Source organism: Lontra canadensis, unplaced genomic scaffold (assembly GCF_010015895.1).
Source record: "Lontra canadensis isolate GAN:19392208 unplaced genomic scaffold, GSC_riverotter_1.0 scaffold99, whole genome shotgun sequence".
Taxonomy (NCBI): domain Eukaryota; kingdom Metazoa; phylum Chordata; class Mammalia; order Carnivora; family Mustelidae; genus Lontra; species Lontra canadensis.
Genome location: NW_022631093.1, coordinates 1147824 through 1171401, shown reverse-complemented (window position 1 = coordinate 1171401; position 23578 = coordinate 1147824). Strand labels below are relative to the sequence as shown.

Here is a 23578-nt window from a genome sequence, read left to right as displayed (position 1 = left end):
CAAGTTTCTCACCACAGAAATGAAATGGTATTAAGTGATATAATGGAGGTGTTAGCTAAGGCAGTGGTGATTATCATTTTGTGAAATGTAAATGTATCAAACCAGCACATGGTATACCTTGAATTTATACAATCTTATAAGTGAATTATATCTCAAAGCTGGTATAAAACAAATGGCAGAGCAAATAGTGGAAATTGAAGATAGGCAATGAAAGGATAACATTCATAACTTTAAGAGTCAGGAGAGAAAAATACATGGAAAGCAATTATGTTTAAAGCAATATTTAATGAAAATTGTTTAGAAATTGAAGAAGATTCAAATCTACACCCACTTAAAGGGTATACTGGGTACTGGGGAAGTGAGCTCAGAATGATCATTTCTAAGACATTTCCTAATAAAACTATTTGATTTCACAGATGAAAAATCTTTAATGTCTGCAGGCAGAAACACAACTTCCAAAGGCAAACGAATTGCACTGATTCACACATTTAAAAATCCACTGGGATGGGGGGTGCCTGGATGGCTCAGTTAAGTGGGTGACTTGTGATTTCACCTCAGGTAATGATCTGATGGGGCTTGAGACTAAGCTCCATATAGGGCTCTGTGCTTAGATGGGAATCTGCTTGAGATTTTCTCCCTTTCCCCTGGCCCCATGACATGCTCTTTCTTTCTCTCTTTAAGATAAGTAAATCATTCTTTTTTAAAAAAGAAAATATTAAAAACCAATTAAATATTAAAAATCAAGTAGAGCAGCCTTTCAAAAAGAAAATATGAACTAAGGATTTAATGTCAGCCACATTGTCTTTATCAAGGTTATGGAGAAATGGTTTTCAGCATAAAAAAACTTAGGGAGGGGTGCCTGGGTGGCTCAGTGGGTTAAAGCCTCTGCCTTCGGCTCAGGTCATGATCCCGGGGTCCTGGGGTCGAGCCCCGCATCGGGCTCTCTGCTTGGCAGGGAGCCTGCTTCCTTTCCTCTCTCTCTGCCTGCCTCTCTGCCTCCTTGTGATCTCTGTGTGTAAAATAAATAAATAAAATCTTAACAAACAAACAAAAAAATTAGGGAATTATGCACCCATGAGCTGTTTTTAAGGAATCTGCCAGAGGATATTTTGTTTAACTGAGAAATAACCAGGAAAACTTCACCAAAAGAAACAATGATGAATCTTTCAACTACACAAATGTATTAATAAGACTAAAAGGTAGAGATGTGAGGGACAGACTATATTATATTTTGAGACAGAATAGCCGTAATAAAACTGAAGAAAAGGAGAAGGGAGAGTGAAATAGGAAAAAGAATAAGCGTATTGATGGTTGTTTGTTGCATGGAGAATAGATGAGAGTGTTAACAATAAAAACTCCAACTAGGTAATTACAAGGTTTGGGATTTGATTACTGTATAATCAAATTGTTTACTTATTTCATGAATGTTAGCAGAAGACATAAGACTTATGGGTCAGAAACAAAGAACTTTTTTACTTGTGGTATAGCAAGCAGCATTATCATTAGCATATTTCTGTAGCTTGCCCTTGCTTCATAGGTCCCATGGAGGCAGTGCTGGGTGGCCCACAGTGATGCCACACACATAGTAGGTTTGCATTGCAACTAAGAACCCCTGAGTTTGGGGAATATACTGCTTTTATAGTGAGCAAGCCTGCTCTTTTTTCAGCAGGGAACATTACCACATCCTTCAGGATTGCTTACTATAAGCACAAGTCTTGAGAAATGGCCCAGTTAATGAGTGGTTAGGACTCTGCATTCTTGGCAAATGCAACAAAATGTGTAGAAGCACAGCAGGCCCTAGGAAGACTATGTTTCACCACAGATAGTAAAAGGTGTAAGAAAGCAGGTGGACCATAACAAATATTGGTAAGGGCATAGACAATGAAAGCCCTCATTTGTGGCTGGTAGAAAAATAAAGACGTGCAACTTCTCTGGAAAACAATTTGACTGTTCATGAAATAGTTAAAAATGGATTACCGTATGATCCATCAGTTCCATTCCCACATTTATACCCAAGAGAATTGAAAACACGTGTCCACATAAAATCTTGTGCACTAATATTCGTAACATTCGTAATAGCTGGAAAGTGGAAGCAAACCAGATGTCCTTTAACCTGATAAAGAGATAAACAAGATGTTTTTTGTTCATATGATGCCATATTATTCTGCAATAAAAAGGGATCAAGTATTGGTACATGCTGTAATATAGATAGATGAATCTTGAAAAGATTGTTCTAAGAAACCTGACTCAAAAAATCACATATTATATGATCACATTTACATAAAATATCCAGAGTGGGGAAATTTGTAGAGACCGAAGGTAGATGCTAGTGGGCATAGGGTTTCTTTTTGGAATGATAAAAATGTTCTAGAACTAGATAATGTTTGAACAACTTTGTGAATATATTAAAAACTAGTGAATTGTATACTTAATTGATTAATGTATACTTAAAAAAGGATTTTGTGGTATATGAATTATATCTCAGGAAAAATGTGTGAGAAAAGAATACAGAGACAAATCTAACAAAAACAATTTTTATTGAAGCAAAGAATATACATTTCATACAGACATGCAGTAAATACATAAAATGATAAAATGTTAAAAACCTACAATATTAGTGATAGCAGTAATAATAACAATGTGAATGGCTTCATCTAGCCATTATAAGGAATAGATTTTTCAGTTTGGGTTACAAAAGAAGACCCAGCTATATACTGTTTATTTTTTTAATGTATTTTTTAAGACTATGTATTCATTTATATTAGAGTGTGCATGAGGGTGGGGACGGGGTCAGAGGGAGAGAGAGAATCTCCAGCAGACTTCATGCTGAGCACAGAGCCTGAAGTGGGGCTCAACCTTGCAATCCTGAGATAATGATATGAGCCAAAAGCAAGAGTTGGACCTTTAACCAATTGAACCACCCAGGCTCCCCTTTTTGCTGCTTAGAAGAGACAATCCTGTGATTGCTCGATCAAATGTTTCAGGAAGGCTAAAAATAAAGCCGTAGACAGTGGTATACTAGACCAATGAAAATGAAAGTGGGACATCTTAATACCAAAAGTAGAATTCAAACCAAAAACTCATGAACTGTGACATAGAAGGACGATTTTTTTTAGTGCTAAAACCTATAATTACAGTGGAGGAGAACACATGAATATCTTCGCAGCTTATCACACAGAAACCTTCTATTTAAAACAGACACTCCAGGGGCGCCTGGGTGGCTCAGTGGGTTAAAGCCTCTGCTTTCAGCTCAGGTCATGATATCAGGGTCCTGGGATTAAGCCCTGCATCGGGCTCTCTGCTCAGTAGGGAGCCTGCTTTCCTTTTTCTCTCTCTGCCTGCCTCTCTGCCTATTTGTGATCTCTGTCTGTCAAATAAGTAAATAAAATCTTGGGGCCCCTGGGTGGCTCAGTGGGTTAAGCCTCTGCCTTCGGCTCAGGTCATGATCTCAGGGTCCTAGAATCCAAGCCCTGCATCGGGCTCTCTGCTCAGCAGGGAGCCTGCTTCCTCCTCTCTCTCTGCCTGCTGCTCTGCCTACTTGTGATCTCTCTCTGTCAAGTAAGTAAATAAAATCTTTGAATAAATAACTAAATAAAAATCTTTGAAACAGACACTCCAGAGAATTCAATGAGACTTAGAAATCTACTACTAGAGAATTTAATTCTTTGTTCTTAGTAGAGAACAGGCGAAGTCAAGGAAAAAATGGGATAGAAGACCTGGACAACATAAACAATAAGGTGATCTTAGGGAGATAAGTTGAATTCTACAACATGATGATAAACTGTATCAGGTGCCCGTGCCGCATTAACAAAAAATGTTCCTATATTTTTAAAAAAATTCATTAATTTTTGTAAGTTAGATATAGTAATACTTTCTGATTTACATGCAATGAAATTCTAAATTATAATAACAGAAAACTGATTGGTTCTTTTGCCTGAAATATTTTAAGCCTACCAAACAACTTTTTGTCAAAGGATAAATACATACTGAAATCACAGAATTGTGCAAAATAACAACAGTGAAAATACGCTGTATAGCAGAATCCATGGAATATATCAAAAAAGTGTTCAGAAACCAGAGGGAAAACGGGCAAAAGGAACAAACGCAGAGGCGATACAGATACCAGAGTTAGCAAGTGCATATTTTGAAACCTCTGATTAGTATTTCAAGGATTTAGTGGAGAATTTTAAAGGATTAGAATCTATAAAATGAAATAATGATTTCCAAATTCTACAACTAGAAACATCCTCAAATTCGACTGAATAGCAAGTTATGGAACTGAAAGATAAGCCAAAAGAATGCAAACTGATGGAGAAAATATTTTAAAAATACGTAATGGAGTATATGACACAGGTAATAGAAAAGATCTTAGGTAAGTGTAATAAGAATTCTGTAAGGAGAAGAAAGAAGTATTAGAAGAGATAATGGTTGAGAATTTTCCAAAACATTAAAAAGAAATCAACTCACAAATTTGAGAACTCTCTAATCTCAAAGCAGGAAAAATACAAAGAAACTTAAGCATAAGCACATTATAGTAAAACTACGGAAAACAAAAAACAAAGTTATAAAACCAAAGGGAAAAACACATTACTTTTAAACCACCACAACTTGTAAAACACCCACTGGCAGGAAAAACTGAAGCTTTGTTTGTTAAGGTAAACAGTTTCCACACAAAACTGAAGAAAATTTTCAGCAATAGACAAGCACTCAGTTTACCAAGTGGGAGTTTTTAAGGCAAAAGGGAATCGCAGATGGAAGTACAGATATGTGGAAAGAAAGACATTGTAAAGCATTTAGATATATGTATATTGACTATAGAAACCAGTAAGAGTAATAAAAGTGTCTTTTGTGCTTTAAAATATATGTAGAGGTAAACACATGACAGGTAAGAAAAGGAGGGATGGAGTGAAAAATTCGTAAGATCTTTGCATTCTAGAAATTGTTAAATATACTAATAGTGGCTTCTAATAAGCATGTATGTCATCTAAGAATACAGCTTGGAATTAAGGGAAATGGAATAATAAAATGAATTTATTTAAAATAATAAAAAGAAGAGAAGAAACTTACTAGTAGGAGGAAAGAACATAAGATGATATTTCCTTTCTAGTATATCAGAAATTACATTAAATATAAATATTCCAGTAAAGGAAATATCAGATTAAATTTTTTTTAAACACAATTACATGCCACTGAAAAAACAGCAGTGTAAATATAAGGTTTGAGAAGAAACTTGACTTCTTGGTCTTTTGGCTAAGATCAAGTCTGGAAGAACTGAAAGAACAGAAGTTGTGTCTTCTAAGTGATAACCAAAGGAGAGCTGGTTTGTCTCCAATCTTAAAAGTGTAATTTAAGAGAAAAAAAAAAGTGTAATTTAAGGCGAGAAGTATTATTTAATGTAAAAATGGTATTTCATCATGATAAACATTATCACATTTAAACAGTCCTGGAGTTTTATGTGCTTTATTATATAACTAAAAGATAGACATTAGTAACACGGGAACTTAACAAATCCACAGTGACAGCGAGAGAGATTTAAACATCCCTCTAAAAGTGAGAAAGCAAGCATAAGGAATCAGTAAGGATTTTGAGGATTTGAACCTGTGCCTAGTAGTTGGAGAACTCTATACCCATCAACAACAAATATGTGTACTTTGAAGCACGCATGGGATGTACTTCAGACGTGTGGGTGGCTCGTTTGATTGTGCTCCAGACTCCTCGTTTTGGCTCAGATCGTGATCTCAGGGTCCTGGAATCAAGCACCATGCCCCGGGCACTATGCTCAGTGCGGATTCTGCTTGAGGTCCTTTCCCTCTGCTCAACCCTCTGCTTGAGCATGCATGTTCTCTAAAGTAAATAAATTTAAAAATAATAAAAATAGATGTTATATCTGGAACATAAATTGTAAGAAAGAATTTAATTTTTGGTTTTGTTTTGGCTATAATGGAGTTAACTTAGAAACCAATTACAAAAACAACTAAAAATATAACTTGAAACTCAGTAGTAGGGGCGCCTGGGTGGCTCAGTGGGTTAAAGCCTCTGCTTTCGGCTTGGGTCATGATCCCAGGGTCCTGGGATCGAGCCCCACATCGGGCTCTCTGCCTGTCGGGGAGCCTGCTTCCTTCTCTCTCTCTCTCTGCCTGCTTGTGATCTCTGTCAAATAAATGGATAAAATCTTTAAAAAAAAAAAAACCAAAAACTCAGGAGTATACTTTAAATCACTTGGCAAAGAATCACTATGAAAATGAGAAAATATTTTGAGCAGAATGAAGAGGATATATCAAAATGTATGAAATTTGTCTTGAGCCTTAGGTGAGTAGTTTAAGCAGTAATGTTTTAGGAGAAAGGCTAACATTTGGTGAAGGTAAGTATCCACATTAAGAAATTAGAGAGCAGCAAACTATTTTTTCTAATTTAATTTTTTTTTCTAAGATTTATTTGTCAGAGAAAGAGCACAAACAGGTGAAGCTGTAAGCAGAGGGAGAAGCAGGCTCCCCGCTGAGCAAGGAGCCCAATGTGGGACTCAGTCCCAGGACCCTGGGATCATGACCTGAGCTGAAGTCAGCCTCTTAACTGACTGAGCCACCCAGGTGTCCCAGAGAACAGCAAACTATATCTACAGAAATTAGAAGCCAAGAAACAATGAAGATTAAAAAGTTGGTGGCATATAAAGCATACTTAAAGAGGGTGAAGAAAGGTAAAAGTTGATAATCAGAATAGAGTAATAAATTTTATACTTCTTTGTCAAAGTAGTCAAGAACAAAACATGACATAGGTTAATATCATGAGTAAGAAAAGCATGGACTACTATGGAGCTTATGAAAATTCTGAAAATAGTAAAGGGTATTATTAAAAACTTAACCAAAATAAGCACATGCATGTGTCACACACAGAGAAAATCTTCAGAATCCCTCTTCTAGAAAGAAAGTACATCTGTAATAGACCTTTTCATTTAGAAATTTCCACTCACATGGTTTCATTGGTGAGTTTTTTCCCAGCATTTAAATAAGAATCAAAAAGTCTTAGCAGGAAAGAGAAAGATTAAATTCCTTTTTTATGCATCTAGTTTATTTTTATTGATGTATAAGTGACATAATGTTTGAGAGCCTAGTTTAATTGTGATGGCAAAACCTGACGAGTTACATTACAGAAAGGCAATGTTACAGATTAATTTTTTTTTTTTTAATTCGTTGGAGAGAGAACCAGCAAGAGCAGGAGTGGAGTGGGGGTGGTGTCAGAGTGAGAGGGAGATGGAGACTCTCCACTAAGGAGGGAGCCCAACTTTTGGCTTGAGCCCAGGACCCTGGTATCCTGACCTGAACCCAAGGCAGAGGCTTCACTGGCTGAGTCACCCAGGTGCTCCCAGGTTAGGATTTTTTAAATTAAAAATCATAAAATGCTAGGAAATCAAATTCCAGTGAAGTGATCTACCAAGAGGATAAAATATCGTGATTGTTGAATTTATTCCCAGAGTTGCAGGGTTGATTTAATTCATGCAGTACATCGCTTTACTGCAGTTTGCTTTATTGTACTTCATGGATACTGTTTTGTGGCAGCCTTTGGTGAGGTGGTCTGTTGGTGCCATTTTTTTTTTTAACGCTGTTTGCTCACCTGTATCATTTGTCACTGCTTGGTAATTTTTGCAGTATTTCAGATTTTCATTATTTTATTTGTTACAGTGATTTCTGATCAGTGATTACAACTCGATAAAAGCTCAGATGATGGTTAACATTTTTTAGCAGTAAAGTATTTTTTTAATGAAGGCATTTATGTACTTTGCTTTTTTGTACATACTGCTATTGTACACTTGATAGGCAACAGTGTTTTGTAAACATAAGGTATGCATTGGGAAACCAAGAATTCTATTTGATTCATTTCAGTGCAATATCTGCCTTATTAGAATGACCTGGAACCAAACCTGTAGTATCTCTGAGGTATCCCTATATTTGAAAATCACTATGATACACTATAGTAATATAATTAGAGTCACATGATTGTCTGTATAGACGTAGAAAAGGCAATTTGATAGTACTCAAAACCCATTCATGATTGTTGAAGCTTTAAGCAAACTAGGAAAAGAAGGAAACTTTCATAATCTTATTAAAGGCATCTGCATTAGCCCTACAGAAAACATTAAAAACATTATCCAGGCCTTTGGAAATGTGTAAGGGAAGCTCAGCATTACCAAAGCCACAGGCTAAGAGATCCTATAAAGTGCATTTAGGAAAGGGAACAAGGATAGATCCAAAAGATAACATAGAGGTGCCTGGGTAACTCAGTCTGTTGAGCTTCCTTGGCTTAGGTAGAGATCTCAGGGTGGCAGGATCAAGCCCAGCTTCAGCCTATGAGCTGAGTCTGCTTGAGATTCTCTTTCTCCCTCTCTTTCTGCCCCTCCCCCTGCTCTCATGCTCTCTAAATAAATAAACAAAAGCTTTAGAAACATGTATAAAACAGATGAATGATTTGCATGTAGGAAATAAAAAAATACACATAATCTTTTATAATTAAGTCATTTTAGCAAGGTCTCTGGATATTTATGTACAGAATATCAGTTGTATTTCTAGTTAGGACGAACAAGTAATTTAAAAATTAAATTCAGGGACGCCTGGGTGGCTCAGTTGGTTGGACGACTGCCTTCGGCTCAGGTCATGATCCCGGAGTTCCCGGATGGGTCCCGCATCGGGCTCCCAGCTCCACGGGGAGTCTGCTTCTCCCTCTGACCTTCTCCTCGCTCGTGCTCTCTCTCATTGTCTCTTTCTCAAATAAATAAAATCTTTAAGAAAAATAAATAAATAAATAAATAAATAAAATAAAAATTAAATTCAGTGAACATACTACTTGTAAACATCAAAAAATCCGTATATGTTAGAATAAATCTAACAAAAGTTGTAGGAAACATCAAAACAGAAAACCATAAATAAATTTTGAGATCTTTAGCTCTAAATTGAGAGAGGGGTGCCTGGGTGGCTCAGTGGGTTAAGCATCTGGCTTCAGCTCAGGTCATGATCTCAGGGTCCTGGGGTCAAGCCCTTCGTAGGGCTCCCTGTTCGGTGGGGAGTCTGCTTCTCCCTCTGCCTGCTGCTCCCCTTGTTTGCATGCACTCTGTCTCTGTCTCTCTCTGACAAAATCTTAAAATAAATAAATAAATAAATAAAACCACTACTAGCTCTTGTGCCCTTAAGACTTATTCCATTAGAAATGCAAATTGCTAATACTATGTATACTGTATAGGTAGAGGAAAAAGCATTTGATAGTACTCTAGATCCATTCATGTTTTTTGAAACATAGCAAACTAAGAAAACAAGGAAACTTTCATAACCTTATTAAAGGCATCTGCATTAACGGTACAATAAACATTGAAATCTCCTGGCTTTTGGGAATGTGTAAGGAAAGCTCAGCATTACCTAAATACCATCTTATAGAAATAATCTATCTTGGTGGAATTATACCAACTACCACCAGTAGTCTTATTTTTAGTACTAATGGCGACATTAAAGTTTTTGTTTTTTGTTTGTGTATATGATTAGACATAAACATATTACATGTGTGTGATGGTGTGTAATTATAGTTATTATGATATGTACATAAATCATTAGAAAGCAAAACCATTTAATACCAGAATGTTGGTGGTAACGTTATTGTTAAAGCTGTTATGTATGTAGATGTACCATGTATGTGTATTTTTACTTGTACTTTACAAATGTCTTACTGTTTTATGCAGTCATTATGTGCTCATATTTTATGATGTATTTACTGTTGGTTTACTTTTAATTTCTTCCATCTGAGACCTTTTTCGTAGAAGCATTTGTGTTATATCTGAGGTACACCATTTAAAATATTCTTTAATATTTATTGGTAAACAGCTCAGCTGGGTGTATTTTTTTTCTTTTTTATTATGACTGAAACTATATTTTGTATCATTCTTCAGGATTGTTTTGCCATGAATGCAATTTGGGGAGGAGGATCCTTTTTTTTTTTTTCTTAGCACATATATATTTTATAGTCAATATAGTCCACTGTTTCCTGGGATTTATTATTTTTTGATAATAAATCTGTTATTTAAGTCTGTTATTAAGTCTGTTAATAATAATGTTATATATAACATAATAAATAATAACAAATAATAAATGTTATATAAGTCTGTTATTAATCTAATCACCTTTCATTTATAACCAGTCTACATTTTCCTTGTGGCTGCATTAGAAGTCTTCTCTTTATCTTCACTATGTGAATTTATAGTTGTATTTTTGGATTTGTTGGACTGCTTCAAGTTTTTGTTTAATCAAAAAGTTTCGTTTTCACTTTGGGTATTACCTCATTCTTCTGTCATCTCGTTCTTGAACTTTATATGTTAAATCTTCTCAGCCTATCTATATCTTTTATGCTTCCTTATCATCTCCTCTTGACTTTGTGCTGAGTACTCTATAATTTTTTTGGCTTTATTTTCTCTATTTATTAATTCTCTTTTTGGTTATATCTCCATATGGCATTTAATTCCTTTCCTTTTTTTTTTTTTTTTTTTTTTATTCTTCTTTTTTTCTTTCTCCTCTCTGTTGGTTTGGGTACTTTATTTTGACCTACATTTTAAGTTCATTGATTCTTAATTCAATTGCATCAAGTCTACTGATGAGTTTATCAAAGGTATTTTTTGTCCTTGGTACTATGATTTTTGTTCTATGATTCTCATTTTACTCCCTCATATTTTCCTTATGTCTGGTGAAATTTTTCCTCTGTTTATGTTGTCCACCTTTTCCACCTTTCTGCTGCCTTTTCTGTATGTAGTTTTAAATTCTCTGATAGTTTCAGCATCTGGATCACATCTGATTTTGGATTGCTCTGTTAGTTGCTTTTTGTTTTTTGGCAGTGGATTGGTTTTTTTGTTTGTTTTTGCTGTTTGTTATTTTACCCTATTTTTATGTGAGTCATTATTTTGGATTTAATGATACCTGCTGTGTGTAGGGCAGTAGAGAATGAGGATAGTGTTTAGGCCTGGAGCTGAACACACCTCTTCTGCTAGAGTTGAGCTAGGTTTGCATTGTTTTGTTACTATGGTTACCTTTAGTGCTCCAGTTCTTTCAAATTTCTCTTGTTGTCCTTTGTCCTCAGGGTTGGGATTGGTTTGTTGAGAGGTTTTTCTGAATCTTGTTCCATCCCCATTGTAGGCCTTCTTTGTGCTCTTGTGTTTCATACAGGATATCTCTATACTTTCTTGTCCTTCTTCTAAATGTAGACTGCATTTGCTTATTACAGATTCTTTGCTAGCCTGCTATTGGGGAGGAAGGGCACTTGGGTTTGTTGTGGGTTTTTGGGGCCTGGTCAGTCCTTACCTATTTAGTGCTATTTATAATCTCTGGCTTGTTTTCAAGTTTCTTTTTGTTTGAAAGGTTGTTGTTTTTTTTTAATTATAACTATATTTTCTAATACTTAAAATACATTGGAATATTTGCAAGTGTGAGTCTGTTGTCCCTTTTCTGGCCATTATTACTCATTATGTCTGTCATTTATTCACGTTTCATTTTTGTTGTAGTTGGGGGTCTTTTTACTTGTTTTTTTGGAGGGGGAACGTATGCTTATCTGGGAAGCCATATATCTTGAACAGTAGGTGTGGGAATTCTTTGAGGTTTGGGTTAAAGTCTTGCAAAGAGGTTTCAGATTTTTGTCAGTTACATATGTAACATTATCAATCCTGAGTATCTTTAAATTTACTTAGGTGCTTAAAGTATTACAAATTCAAACTAATGACCTGCATGAGGGATAGCTTATGTTTTAAATTCTTGGGAAAAATGTTTTTGGTCTGTTTGGTTGGTTGCTTTTTACCACTTCTCCTCCCAGTGTCAAGCAAGTTTTCTTCCTGTCTTCTTCTGTAGGATAAGCTTATACCTCTGTATCCTCACAGTGTGGATTCAGCTAGTTAAGTTGAGCTTACGAGCAAGTCTCCTTGGATTGCCATGTTTGATGGATTCTCTATTGTCTTTCTCACTCCCTCAACCATCAAAATGGAGGGGCTAATCTCTAGGGTTGGGAAATTTTCTGTCTTCTGGTAGATCAGGAGCTTCATTGGTAGCCTATCTCTTGGTATTTTTATTTTCACTTCAGTCTTGGTCTTTGAATTTGTTACTCTAGTGACATGAGGTATGCATGTGTAGTTCTGTTTTGTTTTTAATTTCACATTTCAGTTGTACTTGGCAGGTTTGTTAAGGGTACTTAATCCTTCATACATTGTTTAGTCTTTATTTTCATTTGGTACTGTCCTTAAAATTTTGAGACTTAGAAACTCCTTTCCTCGACTTAATTTACTATTATATTTTGGAAAGCCTTTATTATCTCTGCTTTTGAGCAATAAATTGTAGATATTAGAAAATTTAAGGATTATATGATACTGAAATTTTAATGCATGTGGATAATTTAATTCATCGATTGGGATAGGGCAGTATGAAGGAAATGAATTTTAGTAGTCACACTTGGATTTTGAGTCCTTACCCACTTGTATGTATTACTTAAGTTTTATGTTATTCTGTATGATTATCGAAACAGAGTAGCTATGTGATAGGAGCATTGTGAGCCTTAAGTGATAACTTACACTGTCTGGTACACGCTCTGGTGTAGTGATGGAACGAATACTGTGATTCTCTCACCATTTTTTTAGAAAGCAGATTAAATCTCAAGGAGGTAGCATATATTGCTGCCTATTCACAATTTTATATTTGTTGAGGTGGAAGTTGTTCCCATGTCTCTTCTGAATTTTACCTTTCAGAAGAGTAGTAGTAACTTACTCTGCATACCCTTATATTTCTGGAGTCCCTTACATGTATTTCCAAGGACCTATCATGTATGGGGAGAAAGAATCTAATGTATTGTCTGCCCATTTTTGCAAACTTTTTGAATGTTAAATGAACAAAGATTAATATATAATGCAGTTTCTGTCTTAAGGAACTTGTTAGATTGTTAATGATATGAGCTTATATATTAATTGCAGTTGATGAGAAGGGGTAGAAACTTCCTGGGGCAGAGGAGGGAGGGGTCATGAAGTATGGGAAGGATGCCACCATGTTGGCAAAGGAGGATTGGGCTTTGTGGCAGTAGCAACAGCAGCATATACAAAGGCCTGAAGGCAGTGGAGAGCATGGCCTATTTATAAGAAGTCTAGATTGTGTACACAAAGTAGTTGTGGTCTGAGGACAGGAATGTCTTTTGCAGTTATAGAAGAGATGCTAATTGAGACATGTCTTAAATGAACAGTGGGTTCAGCAAGTGAAGATAGATGTGTAGGATAATACAAAGTTACTTAGTAAAATGTAAGTCACTTTATTATAGGAACACACTAATAGTCCTATTCACTTGGCCACTACTTATTATTGAATTCTTGTACCACTCATACCTGAAACAGACAGACATCAACTCTTTCTGAGAAATCATCAGGAAATTTTGTGCATGTCATTAGAGCTTTTATGTGACAGGTTTTTTTGTGTGTGTTGAGGTAGGGGGGAGGATAAGGGAATAGTTTTTCCAGGCTTACCTTTATAACATACAGTAATAAATTTGGAGGATGGGTCATACGTGGCTTTGAACATCACAAATAATTGTTTAAAATTCACTCAGTACTGTTAGTGGTCCATTGTAGCATTTTGAACAGGAAATGTGATAAAGTGATGATTTTTACATAGGCGATTTATTTGATGATATAGGATGGAGTTGGAGAGGAATGTGTCTGAAGCAATAGCATCACCTCTTTGTATAGTTCAGGACTGAAGTGATTAAGATTTGAGTAAGGAATGATGGGAATGGGAATGAAAGAAAGGGCAATATGAGAGGACTTTATAAAAAAAGGATTGACAAGTTCTGAGAAGTGTTTGAAGATTTGAAAAACGAGCAGCAAATTAGGGATGGGATATTCATGAAATTTCATACTTGGGTAACTGGGAATTTTTAATATTAGCCAAGGATAGGACATTTGAAGGCAAACTTGGGGAAAAATAATATTTATGTGATGTGATGTTAATTATATGTTATACTGTAGAACATCAATATACCTTTTTATAAATAATTTTTAAAAGTATGGCTTCGTCTGTGATTGGACAGGCAACGTAATCTTGTATCAGTACCATAAGTGTTGGAGACAGAACTACAGTCCAACTCAACTTTAATAATAAGGATCACTATGTGAGAGAGGAAAGTAATCTCTTAGGATTTTGCTTTGCTCATCCGTAAGCTACATATTGCTTACAGGACTGCTGTGTGAAATAAATAGTATAATGTTTATGCATGCTGGCCCATTTTAGCCCTCAGTTAATGTTAGTTTTCACTTCTTTATTAAAAGATGTCAGCTTTGGGGCACCTGGCTGGCTTAGTCAGTGGAGTGAACAACCCTTGATCTAAGGGTTGTGAGTTTGAACCCCACATTGGATGTAGAAATTACTCAAAAACAGAATCTTCCAAAAAAAAAAAAAAAGCCATTCTTACTCTGTTGTCATAAATGAAGAACACCAAAGAATAATGCATAAAACGTTTTTGTTTTGCTGTTGAGCATTTCACTGAAATCATAACTATGATTATTGGCAAAATAAAATACGTGTATAATCATGCAGCTTCTAATTGGACTAACTCAGAAGTGGTAATTAATTATTCAATGTGTAGGTGTAGTTAACAGCCTTTGCTTCTGGTAAGTGCCTTTTTTAGAACACATATGTTTATGTGAGCAAGACAGACTATTTCCTGGAAGGAAACTGTGGTCTTGAGATCTTCATAATAATGTCACCTTTAATCTTGAACTCATGAGTGTTGTCCTACACAGATTATTTTCTTGAAGCAGTTCGTTGCAAGAAGTAAATGAATCCTCCTTTGAGCCTGTTAAGACTCCACAGACTGTCAGTAATATGGAAAAATTGGATATTTAATCAGGAATCTGAACGTGTGTTTCAGGTGGAGAATTCCAAAGATAATGAAGATAGTATTCTACAAAGAGAAATACCTGCCAGACAATCTCGACGAAGGTTTCGGAAAATTAATTATAAAGGAGAGCGTCAAACTATTACTGATGATGTGGACATTAACAGCTATCTTTCTGTGAGTATATTTAGGGAACAGTTCAAGGCTCTCCCTTAATTTTTATATATGGTATCTTTAATTTACATGTATTTTTGGTAATATCAACACTTAAGGTTCAACATAAAATTTTAGAACAGGTAAATATAATTTTTAAAAAATATTTATGCTCAGTTGATTTTGGTAGAAATGCTCTTACCAGGGGCGCCTGTGTGGCTCAATGAGTTAAGCCTCTGTCTTCAGCTCGGGTCATGATCTCGGAGTCATGGGATCAAGCCCTACATCTGATGGCTCTCTGCTCAGCAGGGAGCCTGCTTCTTCCTCTCTCTTTCTCTGCCTGCCTCTCTGCCTGCTTGTGATCTCTGTCAAATAAATAAATAAAAATCTTTAAGTGGAAGTTTTGTTTTTGCTTTGGTTTTTGTTTAAATCATGTAAAAAAAATTCTTGCTGTATCTTTTTAGACCTTCTTTGTGGATTTTTTTGCCTTTTTGTTATCTAGTGGAATATAAAAGAGAGTTCTAAGAACTCAGATAATAGACTCATTGGGAGCTTTTTTCCTGATATTCTGTAAGGCGTACAAAAGAAAAATATATCAATTTTTCTCTTGTATGGGAGAAATACAGATACTGTGTGTTAGTGCAGAAATGTGGGCAAGTGTTAGTGATATGTTTTTACATACAAATATTGAAGAAGCAGCAGCAGCAGCAGCAGATGAAATAATTAGCTTTTGTAACACTAGAAGAAACAGAAGCTGTTTCTCCAGAAATCTTCAGTTTTGTAATTGCAGAGAACTTCATTTTAAACTAAAAAATATTTGAATTAAGAAGAAAGGATAGGGGCACCTGGGTGGCATAATCATTTAAGCATCTGCCTTCATCTCAGGTCATGATCTTAGGGTCCTGGGGTTGAGCCCCATGTCAGGCTCCCTGCTTGGAGGGGAGTCTACTTCTCCCTCTTCCACTGTTCCTCTTCCTTGCTTGTGCTCTCTCTCTCAAATAAATAAATAAATTCTTAAAAAAAAGAAAAAGTAAGGATAATCTAAGAAAGAATAAATCCAGGGGTATTTTATCAGTTTCAAAGAAGTCATGATCCCTCCCAAAATATAAAAATAGTTTAGAGATTGATTGCAACAAAATTCCCAAGGTTATGTTTAATTCATTTGGTTGTCAAAACAGAACTTCCTCCTTCCATGTTAGGAGGAAGGATTATTTAAGGAATTGTGTATAGTGGAGTAAATGTTAAATTTAAGGCAGCGCTAAGGATTTAGTGACATTTGCCTTATGTTTTTGGTTCCGTACATTCTAACAACAAAGAGTAACGTGAAATAGTCTCCTAGGTTTTTTTGCCGCATCCAGAGGCACTTAAAGTTCATTTCCTGTTCTTACTATGTAATAATTTCTTTTTATGTAATAAATTTCCCTATAATGAATAAATTTCAACTAACATGTTTGCATTATTATACAAGTAATATGTGTCTGTTTTGGAAAAATTATACATTGACTTGTCATACTACCCAGTTATGTAACCATTCATGACATTTTGTGTATTCCTGGGTAAAGGGGCTTTTTTCCCACATAGAGTTACAAATGTAAGCTTTTTGGCTTTTTAAAACTTAAATATATGAAAACTCTTTAAAATTTATGTGTATAATGTGAACATCTTTCAGTGCTTTAGAAAAAATTTTTTTACATTATTCTCAAGAGTATCATGGCATTCCATTATAATAATTACCATAATTTCTTTATCTACTTCCCAATATTTGGCCATTTAGATTTTTTTAGTTTTTATTTTTTTTAAATAAGGTTATAATTATCTTTCGTGCTTACGTATATCTCTATGTCGGTTTCTTTAGAAAAATTCTGAGAAGTAGAATTACTATCTTTAATTATATTATTTGGTTTTCCTTATATGAGCTACACTGCATAGTTTGTATGTGTGTTTTGATCACTTACTCCAGTCTCAGCTCTAATGTGTTCTTAGATTTTTTTGGCATTATGTCTTGAAGCCCAGGCAAATTCCGTATTTTCTCTAGGTAGCTGTGGCTTATGCTCCTGAGTCATGTACTTGTAACTCTCATGTGTGCTAAATGTTGTTCTCCTGGGGATAAGTTGGTTTCCTGTGTAGTCCAGAAATAGCAACAGGCACACTGCTTGAGATGCTGTCCATTTGATGACTCTGAGTGAAGTGTGGCATTGTTGCATTTAAAGGGTTATATAGCTAGTTTTAAGTACTTAACCTATTAAGTACTGTCAGAAGTTTGGCAGAGGGGAGAACTAAGTTTATTCAGGGTAGTTATTAACTCTGAGACTGGGTTGGAAAAGGATTTTTGGTCATGTTAGGTAAATTTGCTATTTCTTGAAATAATAGTTTCTGTTTGCTTTTTTTTTTTTTCCTAAAATAGATATATTTCAGGCAACTTGGAAAAGGTTTTAAGAGGTTTTCATTTATTATTCATTAATGTCACCCATATGTAAAACCTGTGTCTGTCCAAATACCTACATACTGATAGTTGGTCTGGATAAAGGAAGTTGTGCAGCAAAAATTTAATTAGTATTTGTGAAAACATCCAGAAGAAAATTTGCTTTATGACTACCCGAGGATCTTTCAGTTCTTTTTTGTTCTACTCTCAGCAATTCAGAGAAAAAGATCAAAAGGAATCATTTTTTCTTGTAGACAGTAGTGCAGATTTGACAGTTTCTTTTTTCATTTGCTCACCATCATCAACTTTTCCTTGCTAAAATGCTGAAGGTCAGAAATTCTTAAAGATGTACAGCATTTTTTGTTAACTGTTATCTTTGCCGTAAGTATTATTAGTATACAACCTGTACATAGAAGTTTATGTGTACTAAAGACTTTGCATGTTTTATTCTCTAATTGAATGCTTAGAATGATTGAAAAAGATTGTTTATTTTTATGAATTATTGTTGCAGTTTTATCATACATTGCTTTATACAAAGATGAGAACCATGCTTTTAATGTGAAAGTGAAAGGGTTTTTTTCTTAATGTTAAAAAGAGCACTTCTATAACTGTAACATTTTTGAAACTCCTTAGGGTATTGCTCTCATCTCAGAGTTTTTAACAAATTTACATATTTTTTAATATTCTCAGTGAGAATATTCTAGATATTTGAGGAAGGTGTATTTCATATTTAGAAATAGCAGAAAGGTGATTGGAGTAATATTCAGTGAGAGTAAGATGGGTAATTATGCCAGCCGAAAATAGTCTAGCATTTACATGAGCCATCTGTCTTGAATTCTTCCTACTCACTGTATGGTTAGGGAGTTTCATCTAAACTCTTTGTGCTTTGGTTGCTGTACCTTAAAAAATGAGAATGGTAGTATTGGATGTGCCTGTCTTAAGGGGTGGTTGCTAAAGAACATGGAACATGTTTGCACACTCATAATCTAATCAGTCAGTAATATCTGTAGATGCTTCTTAAATGTTTCAAGATTTATACTCTGCTCTTAATTTCCCCATGTCATTGCCTTAGTGTTCACTGCCTTTCTTTTTAGAACTGTTGTAATAGCATTGGGGCGCCTGGGTGGCTCAGTTGACTTAAACATCCAACTCTTGATTTCTGCTGGGCCCCCGAGATTGAGCTCATGTGCTCACTGGGGAGTCCGCTTAGGATTTTCTCCCTCTTCCTCTGCCCCTCCCCCTGCTTGCACTTGCTCTTTATCTCTAAAATCAATAAATAAAATTTTAAAAGGGAAAAAAAAAATTGTCGCAATAGCATCTCCTGTAATCCCCCGGCCCATTTTCACTGTAAAAGCAGTATTTCTTCATTTTAAGAAATATGGAAATTTTTTTTTCTAAATTGGAAAGTGTCTCATAAGCTCTTCATTAAGACATCTGGTTAATCACTTTCTTTGATTTCAGGATTTATTTTCTCCTTTCTCTCCGATATCCCTATGCTAGCCCTATTCTTTACCTCTTCCTTTATCCCATCCCACCTAGTCCGTCCATTTTACTTCTTTCAGTTCTAAATGAAGCTCTGTCGCTTCTTTTAAACTCTTAAATCTTTTCATAGCCTACTACCATCTACCGAAGAAATTCAGAGAGCTAATGTGTGAGGACCTTCATAGTCTAGACTAGTTCTCTTTAATAGAACTTTTAACAATGATAGAAATATTTTATATCTGTTTCTAGATTGGTGGTAGTAACTAGCCACAAGTGGCTATTGAGCACTTACGATGTGGCTGGTATGACTGTGGATTTTAATTTAGCATTTAAATTTCAAATAATTGACATGTAAGTGACATGTGGCTAGTAGCGACCAGATTGGACAGCAAGGTCTGGACTTTGTCCAGCTCTCCAGCTTTATCTTTTCTTTTTTTTTGTACTCATTCACTACTTTTTAGTCATGCTGAACAAATTTGGTGACCCTTGAAGGAACCATATTTTTAGTTATTTTCAGCTGTATTGAGATAGAATTTACATATAACACTGTGTAAGTTTAAAGTGATTTGATATACATATTATATTGTAAGATGGTTACTGTATATATGTATACACTGTCTAAGGTATATGTGTATGTGTGGGTGAGAAATACATATGTGTATGTACTGAGGGTGAGAAACCTGCTTATATATACATCTTTCACATCTGCTGTTCCTTTTACTTAAAATGCTATTTTATTCTTTGTCTTCTTGGCACAAAGTCATCCTCAAGACTCAATTCCTTATCATTTCATGGGAGGCCTCCATGATTTTCCATTGGAAAGGGTTAGGTATACATCTCTGCTTTCCCACAGTATTCCATGTTTATACTTGTGACCATTATTAGACTACACTGTAATGGTTTCTTCAGAATATATTTGCCTAATGGGAACCATCGTCATTGTACCCTCCAAGCTGGTTGTCTCTTAAGGAAAATAAGAGTGCCTCTTCTTGCATCAGCTTTCAGCCTGTTTAGATTCCTCTGTAACTTTGGGTACATTGTGTAACCTTCCTACATCTCTTTTGATTAATAACCTATAAATTTTTGAAAGGATTAAATGAGATTTTTTTACAGAAAGTTCTGCATTGTGTTTGGGGCTCTAAAAACCATTTAATATGTCAACAGCTTCTCTTCCTGTTGTTACTGTAAATACTCAGTGTTTGTTATTGCTTATAAAATAATTTTCTTATTTATCTCTTCTATACCTGAATATAAAATGTGTTTACCAAAATATTTAAGTATATTAATATAATAAAAAAACAAGTAAGCTAAAGAATTAGAACAAAGGGAAAGTAAAAGCAGGAAAAAGAAAATCAAGCTGGCTTGAAATTAGGGCAACTAAGATTCAGCCTACCACTGCTCCCATTCCCACCCAATTTTTTTATAGTGTTTATTCACAGTAGCTCTCTTAAAACATGGTATTTTCTTTGTCCAACCTTAAAAGACAAGGTGGTAACTAAATATATATGAAAGTCACTGAAGTTGCTTTACTGTACACAACCACTTGCTAAAATCCAGTGAAATGATGGCAGGGGTGTCTGCCAAAAACTGATGACTGGTTTTGGAATGACTGATTTGAAGTCTTTCTGACAGTAGTTAGCAAGGCCCAGTAGGTTAGTCCATATGTCTTAAAATGTAGATTACAAAACTGTCCCTAGGACATGGGAAGAAAATAGAGTTTATATTTATATGTAGTTTATATTATCCTTTTAAATTTCTGGGGATTTGTATATATTTCATAACTGTTTTTGCTGGGGATACGTGCATTTATTAATAAGTTACATATGTCAGGGGCGCCTTGGTGGCTCAGTGGGTTAAAGCCTCTGCCTTCAGCTCAGGTCATGATTCCAGGGTTGTGGGTTGGAGCCCCGCATCAGGCTCTCTGTTCAGCAGGGTGCCTGCTTCCATTCCTCTCTCTCTGCTTGCTTCTCTACCTACTTGTAATCTCTGTCAAATAAATAAATAAAATCTTTTAAAAAAATAAGTTACATATGTCAGAAATGTATCTCAAAATTTTTTTATTTTAAAAAGTTTCAAGATTAGGTTGTTTTTAAATTTCTTCCTCATTTGGCACCAATTTATCTTTTTCGCTTTCTGGCTCCATTATTTTGCTGGAGGTCCCTTCCTTTGTTCTTGTTCTCCCCCTGGAAGGTTTTTGGAGGCTCTTTTACCTAAGGTAATTCTTTAAGGAATCAGTTTGAATTTTAACATTTGCTCCTTCTATCCAGAATGGCCTCCTACTGTGTCCTCTTGATAAGTCCTGCTCAGCTCCCAAGGCTTCAGTCATTGATTGATCTCTCTGGAGACATCTTTCTTAACATTTCCTGTTCATAGAGTGGACTTCTCATTGGTCCCATAGGATGTGGGACTTATATGCAGTGCGCTCATAGAATTCAGCTATGTTCCAAAACTTGATTGCTATGTTTAAACAGCCTATTATGGTGAATATTTTTCAAATGTAATGATTTGAATTTTTAATGTTGGTATATATGTGAAGTTAAATGGTAAAATTAAGGCAGAACCAAAAAGGAAGAAGTATTTTGGTTTCACCAAGGTCAGGCACCAAGTATGCCTTTATTCATCTTGAAATCAATCACCATAATGTCAGAAAACATTCGTGCTTTTTTTTTTTTTTAAAGATTTTATTTATTTTATTTGACAGAGATCACAAGCAGGCAGAGAGGCAGGCAGAGACAGAGAGGGGGAAGTATGCTCCCTGCCAAGCAGAGAGCCCGATGCAGGACTCGATCCCAGGACCCTGAGATCATGACCTGAGCTGAAGGCAGAGGCTTAATCCACTGAGCCACCCAGGCATCCCCACTCATGCTCATTTTGTGGAAACATTGTTGACCCAAATATAAAAAAGGACATTCTTCAAAGGTCTGAAGAATTTTCTTGGTGTTTGGGTGCTTCATTTATAAATAGTGGTGTTTTTTTGTTTGTTTGTTTGTTTGTTTTTTTAAGATTTTATTTATTTGTTTGACAGAGAGAGATCACCAGTAGGCAGAGAGGCAGGCGGGGCGGGGGGGGGGGGAAGCAGGCTCCCCGTGGAGCAGAGAGCCCGATGTGGGGCTTAATCCCAGGACCCTGAGATCATGACCTGAGCCGAAGGCAGAGGTGTAACCCACTGAGTCACCCATGCGCCCCTGGGTACTTCATTTATGAAATTACAGTCCTTTATTGATTTCTCATTTCTTATACTGTGTTTTTAAATAACAAACAGTAAAGGTGTTTGGTGTGCATGTTACCTTCTCTTAACTAGATCCCAGGTTCCACAATAGACCACATCGTAATTTTTTCTTTCTTGTCCCCGATACTGCTTATGGAGCTTTTTACATTCTCAGGCACAGCATAAGCCACTAGCCTTGTTTTTCTCTTTGTCCATCATAGCACCTGCATATAGTGGAGCCATCAAACTCTTTCCAAAAGGACACCTAGAAAAATTATTTCATGGCAACATCATGGGTCATGGTCTTAAATTTGGAGGGCTTTCTTTTACTCACCTTTCTTTATATATGTTTTTTCTACCCAGTCCATTGTTCTGGAAAGTATGGCAGGTCGTAGGCATGATAAGGTATTCTAGAATCTATGGTTTGATTTTAGGCGCACAAATTACAATGAAGCAGTCAGCTCTGTCTGATGGCACCTTACATTCCCTGCTCTCCTGCAGTTTTGTTTGGATTCAGAGCATATTTGGCAAGATTAAGGCATAACTGTCAGTACAGTTGATTATTAGGATCAGATTATTTAACCACCTTTATGTTGGTACACCAGATAATGGCTATATTCTTCGACTTGGCCATGCATGTGATACCATAAGTTTTGGGTTGTTTTTTTTTTTAGCAGAGTGTGTGTTGCTTTGATGGAGTCTGTGTGTCTTATTGATCAAGCCATTCCTGTGGTGAGAAATTAGGATCCTGCCCCCTGATAAGCTCATCAGAAATTAGAGGACTTTGGTCTAATCATGTGATTGCTGAAATCTCCTCTTTGATGAAGATGTCTTAGTCTGTTGAGCCTGCTGTAACAAAATACCACAGACTGAGTGGCTCATAAATAACACATTTATTTCTCATAATTCTGGAGGCAGGAATTTTAAGGTGAGGGTCTAGGCATGTATGGGTTCTTCTGTATGCTCCCTGAGTTTACAGACTGCTGACCTGTCTGCTCACATGATGGAAATGGCGAGGGAGCTTTGTGAGGCCTCTGTTATAAGGGTTTCAGAGTGCCCTGCACAGTGTATTTTTTATGGTGCTTTGCATCTTAATAACAGAAGAGGACTTTTCTCAATTTATTCTTGATTGTTTAACATCTCCTAGGAGAATTTTGCTTCCCATTTGCCTTCTGGGAAATAATACAGAATTCTTGATAGGAAGTTCTTATACCTACTTAGAGGGTCATGAGTCCGCAAGTGGAGAAAAAGCAAAGGGGTGGTAGTGTAATCAAACTAAGTTAGGACAAATGGCTGCCTCGAGCAGATTTTTTTTTTTTAATTTGTGAAAAAAATGCTCATTGTAGAAATGTAAAAACGTAGAAGAATGTTAAGAAAGGAACTTGCTGTCATCCTCAACCCAGAGATAGCTAGTGTTGCTAGTGATTTGG

General features: G+C 35.7%; 1 protein-coding gene across 8 annotated transcripts in view; it reads left to right on the top strand.

The window, feature by feature from the left end:
- Positions 1 to 23578, top strand: part of RAPGEF6 (Rap guanine nucleotide exchange factor 6) — a 187933-nt gene that overhangs the window by 53479 nt on the left and 110876 nt on the right. For all 8 annotated transcript variants that reach the window (XR_004380305.1, XM_032837628.1, XM_032837631.1 and 5 more), the window contains one exon: positions 14917 to 15060. Coding sequence is in view for 7 of the 8 variants with exons in the window: in XM_032837628.1 (XP_032693519.1) it covers positions 14917 to 15060 (144 nt within the window). In the remaining variant the exon portion in view is untranslated. The remainder of the gene's footprint in view (positions 1 to 14916; positions 15061 to 23578) is intronic.